Source organism: Mytilus trossulus, chromosome 1 (genome assembly GCF_036588685.1).
Source record: "Mytilus trossulus isolate FHL-02 chromosome 1, PNRI_Mtr1.1.1.hap1, whole genome shotgun sequence".
NCBI classification, from domain to species: domain Eukaryota; kingdom Metazoa; phylum Mollusca; class Bivalvia; order Mytilida; family Mytilidae; genus Mytilus; species Mytilus trossulus.
In genome coordinates, this window is record NC_086373.1 from 96,851,511 (window position 1) to 96,863,564 (window position 12,054).

Below are 12,054 nucleotides of genomic sequence, written 5' to 3' on the forward strand. Positions count from 1 at the left end.
CTCCGAGTGCTGGATTTCTCGCTGAGTTGAAGACCCATTGGTGGCCTTCTGTTGTTATTTTACTCTTTGGTCTGGTCGTTGTTTCTTAGACACATTTCCCATTTCCATTCTCAATTTTATTAATATGACACTAAAAGAAAAATTATCATGTATACCATATATTTTCACTGGCAACAACTGGGAAAAAAACTATGTCAAATCGACAATATAACAATAACTTATAGGAATATGTGTTATGATTGCAGACGAAACAACTATCCACAAGACTAAATTACGCAAAGGTAAACAACTACTGGACACCGTTCAGCTGTCAACAATGAGCTAAACCCATACAATACATAAAGTACATGACATGAATAAAAGTTATTTCAAACGAGAAAACCAACTGTTCAAAGCAATAACAATACAACGGAAAAATTGTTATAGAGACATCGCATCCCTTCCCCTAACAGTATAACTTGCGACAATGTGTGACAGCCAAAACAACATCAGAATAAACAGTAAAAATCTTTTGAAAAATCTTGACTGAGATGACATACTAACAAAACTATCGAAATAACTAAAGAAACAAAGTGCCGATTTAAAGATCATTTGTATTGGCAGTTACTAAAAGCTATTCAAAGTCATATACAACTAACAATAATAGTAAATCATGTTTGTCAAACTAAAATAACGTAATTTATGATCGTTTTTTTCTCATTATTATTACAGGTTCAGATTATAATCACAATGGTCACAGGGAAATCCAATTTTGTGATAGATTTGACCACGGTTCGACTAGCTAGTCTAAATCAAACTTTAGACCCATGGTTATATATTCTATTGAGGAAATCTTTCATAAGGAAACTGTGTAGCTACATAAGGAGGTGTTGTTCGATCACGTCTCCAAGGACAAGTAACCATGACGATGACAAAAATAATCATGCAAATCATTTGCGATGTTTTAGAAAACAATGTCATGTTGCTAATCCACAATATCAATATCATGTTCAAATCCACATTCCACAAGCAGCCCAATGTGTGGTCCACTACAAACGGAGCTCAACGAAATCTAAATCAGACGAAAGTAAGAAACAACAGCAATTATCTTTTGACCTACCTGACATTGCTCAAGGTCAATCTCAGAAAGAGGCTCAGCCAGATGTGACTGATGTCAAATCGAGCGATCCATGTAAGCAGTGTGGAACCATTCATAGTAGCTCAAAATCATCTTCCGGTAACAAAGGTGGTTATCTTAGTGTAGCTTTTATACCACACTCTTGCCATAATTCTAATGACACTGCTGAAGAATGTAAACCATTCGATGAATGTTCATCAGCAGTCGAAATATCAAAGTCACGTGATTCTCTTTCCGATGACAATCATTTGGAATCAGACGTATTTATCACCAAGTCTACAGATTTATCGGCTGATTTGTTATCACCACAACAAAATGCTAGACAAAAGTTGCTTTCAGACTTAACACCAAGACCGAGTACCAACAGATTTTCTTTGTAAGTAACTTGACAAGTTTGTGTCAAACTTTACAACTACTAGTTTAAGAAACAATTATTTTATTATTTCTCAATCATGACCCCTCTTGAAACGCATTCAACTATTGCGGACATTTGACTATGTTTATATTGAGTAACACATTTTTGGTAGTGTTTTACGAACGCAAATCACATCATTACTATAGGTTTAGGTTGGTACCGCTGCTGGTACACTATCAGTGTCAGATAAAAAAAAAAAAAAAAAAAAAAAAACTAATAAAAAAAAACTCGGTAGCCAGTGATTCAGTAGTGACATGATATAAACGAAACTTTTCAAATGTACAATTCCAATCCATAAAATTATAGGCTAAAACTAAGATTTCATTATACCTTAGACGTTTTTGGCTTTTCTCTGTATGCCCTTCGGTTTTTCAAGAACATAGCCCATGAAAATCAGTCTAGAAATACGTGTTATGAGAATTGATATCATAAATCTATTTCCTTATATTTGCTAAAAACAACGTTTCTTTGTATTTTGCCTAGAACAGTTTTTCGGACCACGAGTACTTTTAGAACGATATTTTGCGACTTTGGTTTTTTTGCTACGTGTTTTGTGCATTATGTCAATATGATGAGCCAAGTCTCTTTGACTATTTTTTTAAGTCTGTTCTTAATTTGTGCTGTTACACCAGTGTCCTAGGTTAGGAAAAGGTTGTGGGCCGGCGAACTTGTTAACCCGACCATACTATGTATCTGTCGACCATAAGTCAGGAGCCGTAATTCACAGATTGTCATTTTAATAAAACTATGGTGCCAGTTTTACTAGTAGAAATTTCGACATTGGTATCGACTTAGTTGTGGTAGTCACAATCACCGTAAATATATCAATGTTATAGATGTGCTTTTCGGCAACTAAGGCCCCTTCAATGTGCTCGAGAACAAAATAGTTGGAAAATGTAAAACCAAGTGCAAACGCTGCAGAGCTTACCAAAAGGCCTATACTATTACTTTTTTTTATGTAAAGATGTACAGACGAGATAGTTGTAGTTTTTGAATTTGGTCTAAATATATATAAAAAAATCTAGTGGCAAAAAATGTAAGAAATTTCAACACAACACAAGTCATTGGACTAACCATGAATAACTATTGATTTTAATTTTGTATAATTTTTCTCTTTCCTTTTCAGACGTAAGAAAAGAGCAAAATCATACACGTAGAGAAAAACAGATGCGACGTGCTTTACTTGTTGTTATTTTTTTTTGTTTTAATATTTTCAAATAAAAAAATCATAAAGTAAAATACTTTTGGAAAGCAAAAAGGAGAGAGAGTGTGTCTACATGTGAATGTTAAAGAGAGGTGAAAGATACTAGAGGGACATTCAAACTCAAAAGTCGAATTTAAACTGACAATACAAAAACAGAGACGTTGTATGATTGCCAATGAGACATCCCTTCACAAGATACCAAATGAAACAGATTTGACAAACTATAGGTCACCGTACGACAAAGTCGGCTATAAAAGGCCTTGAAATGACAAATGTAAAACTATTCAAACGAGAAAACTAACAGGCTTATATGTATGTACAAAAAATGAACGAAAAACACATGTAACACAGCAACAAATGACAACCACTGAATTACAGGCCGAGGCATATACATACAGAATGGGGGCTGGATCCGAACCCTCTCCTAACCTGGGATATTGGTGTACAACAAAAGAACGCCATGCCTAAAAAGGTAAATGACAAATAACAGTATAAAAACACAACATAGAAAACTAAAGAAGAGAATACAACACAGCCCAAACCAGAGAAAAACAACAATTCAAAGAAAAAAAATGAGAGTTTACAAAGATCTTAAGATTCAGCAACACGAACACGAATTGCTCTAAAAGGTACTCTTTTCTGATACAAAACTGAGAGTTACAAAGGTTCATACTCTTTTCTGATACAAAACTGAGAGTTTACAAAGATCTTAAGATTCAGCAACACGAACATTACAAAAGATAAACTAAGGATTTCATCAGACATTCGTCTTACTTCTTAAATGGACGACCAAGCAAAGAAGTCAGGGACCGCCTCCAGAATTATAGTCCGCTGGATTGTTATAAATTTTCGACAACAGAGGCAATGGAATATTAATACATTTGGTTCCTGTATAAACTTTAAGTACTGAAGGATCGAATATGTCCTTGTATATGTATTTGTCCTTGATCACTACAAGAAATTCAAATGCTACTTTTACCCTGTCGTATATATAATATAATTCAGACGAAGAAAATATCTTGGATGGAAAATCAAACAAAAACATTTCTTTTCGTGATCATTCATTAATATTATCGTAAAATGCGGGGATCCCGTGTCAACTCTTAGTTTAATGAAGCATAATGTCATACTAGAAATGAATAATTTCAAAATTAAATATGCAAAATGACAGGAAAGGATAATTTTTCGGTTCGAAATAGTTTGCCGTCAATTTTCCCTTTTCAACTACTGATATTTCATTGTATATTTGAGAACAAATTGATTGTTATTCGTGTAATTATTTCTGCATATCTATACCTGAAGGGGGCGCATCGCATTTGCGCCAATTTTTGAAAATTACAATCTTTCATTTGCGCCACAAGGTAATATTTCATTTGCGCCACTTTACAGGTAATTCAGGTAAGCAATAACGGAAGCGTTAAATATGCATTGCTCTAAAAAAAAAAAAAAAAAAAAAAAAGTTTGTCTCTACAGTATTTCTCTGGATAATGGGTAGAGTTCAATGCCACACTCATTTCTGAAGCCAAGAGTCACTAAGGTTTATAAATGGGGTGAGTTCAATGCCACACTCATTTCTGAAGCCGAGAGTCACTAAGGTTTATAATTTGGATGAGTTCAATGTCACACTCATTTCAGAAGCTGAGAGTCACTAAGGTTTATTACGGAAGCGTATTAGGGACATAGTAAAAATAAAATTGGCACTGAACATTTTTTTCAAAGTCGAAATTTTGACATTTCAAATCTCGAAATTTTAACTACAACTTGAAATTTTGATTTTTCAAATCCCGAAATTTTGACCTAAACCTGAAATTTTAACTTTCTAAAATCTTGAAATTTCGACTTTCGTAAAGTCGAAATTTTGACTTTTTTAAAACTCGAAATTCGACTTTATAAAACGTCAAAATTTCAACTTTAAACTCAAAATTTCGACTTTTTTAAACTCGAAATTTTGACTTATTTTAAACTCGAAATTTCAAGGTATTCTATACTCAAAATTTCGACTTATTTTTAACTCGAAATTTCGACTTATTTTAAACTCGAAACTTCAAGGTATTTTAAACTCAAAATTTCGACTTATTTTAAACTCGAAATTTCGAATTATCTTTAACTCGAAGTTTCAACGTATTTTAAACTCAAAATTTCGACTTATTTTAAACTCGAAATTTCGACTTATTTTAAACTCAAAATTTTTCCTCAGTATTTATACGTTTGCGCCTATCACATTCACAGTCATTTATATCAACAAGCGGAGAGCCATATACATCATAAATTTGATAAGCATATTTTAATAAAGTAAACCATTTTAAAGAGGTTATTTTAGATAGAAAATCTTTTTTTGCCGAAGAATAAATAAAATATGTTTCTCGTTCAAATACCTATTTCAAGTCTGGACTTCAGATATGTGTATCAAGATAACCTCGTTATTCCGACATACTTTTATTCAACAGTCTAATATATAAAGACAAGGGTTAATAGTTGTGTCATAAGAATGCAAGCGGGTACAGTTTAAAATAATCAATGTTCCAGAAAAAAGAACCAACAATTTAAAATTCCCAATTTTTTTATTTATTTTTTTTTGGGGGGGGGGGGGGGGGGGGTTGGTCGGGTTTGGTCCGAACGAAACTCTTCAATACTAAATGCGAATCCTTATCTTAATTCAAGAACAAACGAAGTTCTGAATATAAATTGCCAAAATGTCTGGAGTCTGGATGACTCTTTAATCATTTCCGTCCATGTATACATGTCTACTCCTTCTAAAATTATAATAACTGTGTTTGAATCATCAAAGTTTCCATAGTACTTAGAAAAAGTCAAAATTTCAAGATTTCAAAAGTAAAAATTTTAACTTTAAAATAAAAATTTCGAGATTTTAAAGATGAAATTTCGAGTTTAGGAAAAGTCAAATTTGGAGTTTAAAATACGTTGAAATTTCGAGTTTAATATAAAGTCGAAATTTCGAGTTTAAAAAAGTTGAAATTTTGAGTTTAAGGTTGAAATTTTGACTTTTTGTAAAGTAGAAATTTCGAGATTTAAAAAAGTCAAAATTTCGACTTTAAAAAAGGTCGAAATTTCAAGATTTTAGAAAGTCAAAATTTTAAGTTTAAGTCAAAATTTCGGGATTTGAAAAGTCAAAATTTCAAGTTGTAGTCAAAATTTCGAGATTTGAAATGTCAAAATTTCGACTTTGAAAAAAAAGTTCACTGCCAATTTTAATTTTTCTATGTCCCTAATACGCTTCCGTAGTTTATAATTATATATAGTGTTCACATGTTCGAGGTGTCAAGGCATTTTCAATTTAGACATAAAACAGGAGAATAATTTAAAAGTGTGTAGTATTTGATGACCACACTTTTAGTTTATTATCAGATCATGCGTTCTAACAAATGAAGACCAAGTCGTGTATGTGTACCCCAAATAGAAATAAACCTTGCAAAGCAATTATATCAACTGAAATGGACTGCAGTTCATAAAAAAACGGACTATATTTTATCAATATGGTATGCACTTGAGAGCAGAAATGTTCCAGACATGAATACATCAATGATACAAACTTTAATTAAGTGCGGGAATTTTCTCGCTACATTGAAGACCTGTTAGTGACCTTCTGCTGTTGTTTTTTTATTTGGTCGGGTGGTTGTCTCTTTGACACATTCCCCATTTCCATTCTCAATTTTATTTAATTATCAATAGTCTTTTTTTTTAAATATATATGTTTAATGCTATTTACCTGTATTTACCTGTAATATTGGCGCAATTGAAAAGTTTTATTTTGGCGCAAATGAAATATTGTTTGTGGCGCAAATGAAAGATTTTTTTGGCGCAAATGAAATGCCAATTGGCGCAAAAGCAAAGCATCGCCTGAAGGTTGATGTCTTAGCTAAATGAATACCTTAATATAAGAAGATGTGGTGGGCGCATTGCATTTGCGCCAATTAAAAAAAAAATCCAATCTTTCATTTGCGCCACAAGGTTATATTTCATTTGCACCAAAAAATAAAAAAACTTAATTTGCGCCATTTCACAGGTAATGCACATAATTTGAAACCTTTGTAACTCTCAGTTTTGTATCAGAAAAGAGTATGAACGCACTCAAACCTTTTAGAGCAATGAATATTTAACTTTTCCGTTATATCTTATTTTTTATTTTTTTTATAAGATATAACGGAAAAGTTAAATATTCATTGCTCTAAAAGTTTTTAGTGAGTTCATACTCTTTTCTAATACAAAACTGAGAGTTACAAAGGTTTTAAATTATGTGTAGTGTTCATATGTTTGAGCTGTCAATTTAAACATTGTCAATAATTCAGAGACTAACAGAGAAAATAACTTGTGATGACTACACATATAGATTATCATATGTACCAGAAAATAATCAATTTGCAAGCCAGAATAACAACGGATATGGACTGCATTTCGACGATGTGAGAAAAAAATGGACTATTTTTTGGATAGATAGATAAATATGGTATGCACATAGGACGCGAAATCTCAAGATATGAATACATCAGGACCGTCGCTTACCAGTTTTGTACCAGACCAGACCTACAACTTTACTAGTGTGTATCGTGCTAAGAACTGTCCCAATATTTTACTCCAGTATATACTTGCTTTCTTTAAGGCGTTATATTACATTTTATGATCATGTTAATTTATAACAGAACTGTGTTTTAACAAATTTTTAACATAACTCGTATGGTTTTATGATGAAGGATTTCTGAGGAATATGTTAAATTATGCAAAGAAAAAATGCCTCTTTTATTATTAACATACTATATAGTAAAAAATCATTTCTGTAGATCACCGAAAGGGGAAGTGGTCTAGAACACAGTATTATTTTATTTAGGGGGTTCACTATACACGCAAATTTTTATTAGTCTTCACTTCAAGGTTAATCGAGCAAATTTTATTAAATAAGGCTTTTTACAGTTTTTTTTACTTTACTACGGGCTCATAAGGATCTTAAATCTGATTTTATTGCTGTGTCCACAATAGACACAGCAATATTATTCTACGTATTTCACCTGTATCGGTTTGGACAATTCCATGGACTATTCCATACACACACCATTATGCTTAAGGGGTTTTGATATGTCATGTCAAGATGATATAGGCTAATTACCGTTGTTTGCCACAAAAAATCTGGTAAAGTCACTTTTCTGAAAAACCAATATAAATAACTTTAACATATTTATATATTTAATCTAACTGTGTTCATTGACCCGAATGTTTTAATGACAACACACACCTAAAATTCGTTTTGATCTATTCCATGACATTTGCGCGGGAAATATTCATCAGAGACTTAATTTTAATGGACGTTCATTTGGAAAATTTTACTATCTATTTTATGTGAACAATTGTCATATGTGTTTGTGTTTCATACATTCAAAGGATTGACGTTATAAAATTTCCTATATCTTCATTTGACATCAGGTTTGTACGCATTTAGTCTCTTCTCTAGTCTATAATCTAAACTGAAGGCCGCGAAGGGACACATGTCATGATGACACGTGCTGCACAATCCCACACATTTCAAGGAACAAAAAAGTTACTATTGAATAGACTTTATCAGCTGTTTATAGACATCTATATGCATTTCATCCCCTAATGTCAGTCATGATAACACTGGCATTAACAGCGGAAACCGTGTATTCGCGAATTCTGTCTTTCGCCTGCTATGGACGATTCCATACAACATTGTATATAAGGGGTTTACTTTATGGACTATTCCATATAACATTGTAGTTCAGGGGTTGTTTACATATTTAGTCGTATCTGGTATCTTAATGAAAACAATGTACATTATTTCTACATATTTGTATATGTTGAAGGAAACAGCTCAATTTCATGATAATTTGGTATACAGAAACATGACATAAGTTTTTTGTACAATTTTGGTGTGTATAAATGACCTACATTACATCCCTGAAATTCTTGGTGCATTTAATGAGGGGGGATAGGAGGGGTTAACTCTTTAACGGATTTACTGTACGCTTGTAAATACCTCGGAATAGGGCTCTTCACGGTTAGTTTCGGCCATATTGGATAGGGGGCAGATTTTTTGGAAGGAGGTGGAAATAGTATGAAAGTGTGGGAAATCCTATGTGTGTTTCCAAGCAACAGCTCTGTTTTAATGATGTTTTCCCGTATTTTTCACACCATTTTTACCTCTATAATGAAAATCTGCCCCCTATCCAATATGGCCGAACTAACCGTGAAGAGCCCTATTCCCAAAATACAATGCTGACATGGAATTTACCATCAATTTGGAATAAGCATGATAGTCATACTGTCATGCACATCAATATTTCTTTTTTTAAAACCAATATTTATTTATAAATGCATAGAGTATGAAATGTATAGTTTAGCAATGATTGTGTATATCCCTCCTGTAAATGTGGTTTAAATTTTGGTGTATCTATTTGGTATTATTCATTTATTTAAAAACATGAATTTATCATATTTTACAGAAACGTATCCTACAATTGTCATTTTTTTTGTTTATCTGTCTGTTTTGGTGTGATAATATGGCAGCTCATAAATTGCCATGTTCAGTCATGCAGGGGACTTACTGAAATTAGTGATTTTAAAATCACTTTTTTAGTAGAAAATTCAATTTGCAAGGTTTAGTCACAAATTGGGATTTTGTAGTTTTTCAAAACTTAAAACAAATAGATTTAAATGATTTCTTTTATTTAGTACATGTACATTTAAAAAAAAACACACTTTTTGCTACTTTTAAGTAGCAAGGTGTATGCCTTTGATCACAGGGACTCGGTTAGCAGATTAAAATTTTGTAAATCAATGTTTTTAATTTATTTTTTATTATTTCCTGTCTATTTGCATTACTATATTGATTAACAAAATGGCGGAAGCACAGAGCACATTTTTCAGGAGCTCTTAAAAATTTATTATTTTGGTCTGATGCAAACAAAGGATAGATATCATGCATGGCTATTGTCTAAATATAGTCATTAAATGACTAGGGAAAGTATAATTTTGAACTAAACGAATAGATTATAAGAGAAAATGGCTGAAAATGGAAAGATACCATCCAAGGGAGGTAACCAAAATGTATGTACATTGAAATGTAACAAGACATCAATTCTAGTGTGGACAGTCAGAGCTCTGACATAAACAAGTCAGAATAAAATGACTTCCATAGGTCAGATATAATTTGATGTAAGTGTTGTCTCCCTTCTTGCACTCAACAGAATATGACTTGTACAGGTCAGTTTATGTCAGACTTTAATTTATCATAAAATGACTTCCACAGGTCAGCTTTTGCACAAAATATTGTGACTTAATATCGTCATATTCTAATTAGATTTATGTCCCTTTTTGATGCATTTTGACTTAGAGAGGTCATTTTTTGTTCTGACTTGAAGCAGTCATTACTACCACTTTGTTATCAATCTCCATAAAAATATAGTGATTACTTGTAAAGGTTTAAAAAAATATATATATACTATTTACCGGTATTTACCTGTATTATGGCGCAAATGAAATGTTTCCATTTTGGCGCAAATGAAATATGGTTTGTAGGGCAAATGAAATGCCAATTGGCTCATATGCAAATCATCGGATCTGGTATGAATGCCAATGAGACAACTCTCCATCCAAGTCACAATATGAAAAAGAAAACCATAATAGGTCAAAGTACGGTCTTCAACACGGAGCCTTAAATCACTGAGAAAAGCAAACTATTAAGGGCCCCAATAATGACTAGTGTAAAATCATTCAAACAGGAAAAGCATCGGTCTAATTTATATTAAAAACGAGAAACAAGAAAAACTTATGAACCACATCACTAAACGACAACTATTGAACATCAGATTCCTGACCTAGGACAGGTGCCAACAAATGCAGCGGGTTTAAAAGTTTTAATAGGTACCAACCTTCACCCTTATCTGAAACGATAGTGTAACATAACAACATAGAAAGACACTCTATAAAATATCAACTGAAATGGCTAAACTCAATTAAAAGACATATTAACACTAGCGAACATACACTGAACGAATAAATTTGATATATGATACAATGTAAATACAAAATTAATATATTAAGGGATGAAAATAAAGGTTACAGTAATATACCGCTGTGAGATATTAAACAATTTAAAAAAAAAAAAACAATAACAAAAAGCCGGCAATGCAACAATTTACACAAGTAAATGAAAATAATTCGTTGTAAGGTATGCCGTTAAAATGTAGAACGGAAATATTTTTTTCAAAATAAATAATTTTGTTGTTTAAAGTCATACCAAACACTGAATAAAGTTGGTATATTAACGAGATATAACCCTGATAAGTAAACATTAATTAAAATAACAAAAAAAGCAATACAAATAGTAACAACAGGTCAAATTAACAAGAAAATACGATTTGAGAGTACTCTTAGTTTCTGACTGCTAGTCGAAGCCAAATACAATTAATAGTAAAAAAAAATATGCATCAGAGACTAACATCAACTAAAACACATCTAAGGGATATAGTATTTAAACGTCATGAACAGTCAAAGAAGACATGACCTCTTCTTTTTTTATATATTGTGAAAACTATATTCAAAGATCTAATTACAACATTGGTATGTTCATATTTTTGTTAAAGGTTCGATGAGTTAACACGAATTATAAAGTTATTTCCGTGCTTTAAGTACAATAGTATCGCGAAATTCCGCTTTAATAAGGAACAGCTAAATTTACTAATCAAATCTTTGTATCTATAAAAGAATTTAGTAAAAGTTTTAAATTTCCTGACTTAATAATTTACCTACATGCATAGTTTATCGACAAAGGAACGACAACTCTTATCTGTCAAAAAATACTTTTGAAACTCTTTAGCTTATGATGAACTGTAGAATTACTGAAAAAATATTCGGAAAGTTTTTAAAAAAAAAACTCAAAGTAATCAACATCTGATTTGGCTAAGTTATTTTTTATCTGTCAAAAACTTTATAATCTTTCTTTGTACAATTTCCTTTGCACATCTTAAAGTAATACTGAGGTATCAGACATGACTAAAGATTTATAAAAACAAAATTCTTATAAATATATAACGTTATAATGTACAACTTGGTGACCCGTTAACATGAACTCTTGACCGTCGTCCGGGTCAAGCAGTCATCTTAGATGTGCGGTATAACTAACATATAGTTTTAACCGACTTGATTTTGCAAGTACAACCATATTTGTATCTCAGACTCACTGGTGTTCTGCACACCATGTTGTCTGTGAGTTAAACATCGTATATGATGGATTTAACAGTAATACGGAAGTAAATGTTTTGGTAACAGAATAAGTAATTCATATGAAAC

At 31.9% G+C, this 12,054-nt stretch overlaps 1 protein-coding gene across 4 annotated transcripts in view; it reads left to right on the forward strand.

Moving 5' to 3' along the window:
• LOC134692087 (prostaglandin E2 receptor EP4 subtype-like) overlaps positions 1-2,762 on the forward strand; it is a 61,621-nt gene extending 58,859 nt beyond the window's left edge. For all 4 annotated transcript variants that reach the window (XM_063552488.1, XM_063552478.1, XM_063552463.1 and 1 more), the window contains 2 exons: positions 712-1,493; positions 2,659-2,762. In XM_063552488.1, coding sequence (XP_063408558.1) covers positions 712-1,493; positions 2,659-2,689 — 813 coding nt within the window. In that variant the 3' untranslated portion in view covers positions 2,690-2,762. The remainder of the gene's footprint in view (positions 1-711; positions 1,494-2,658) is intronic.
• The last annotated feature ends 9,292 nt before the right edge of the window (positions 2,763-12,054 follow it).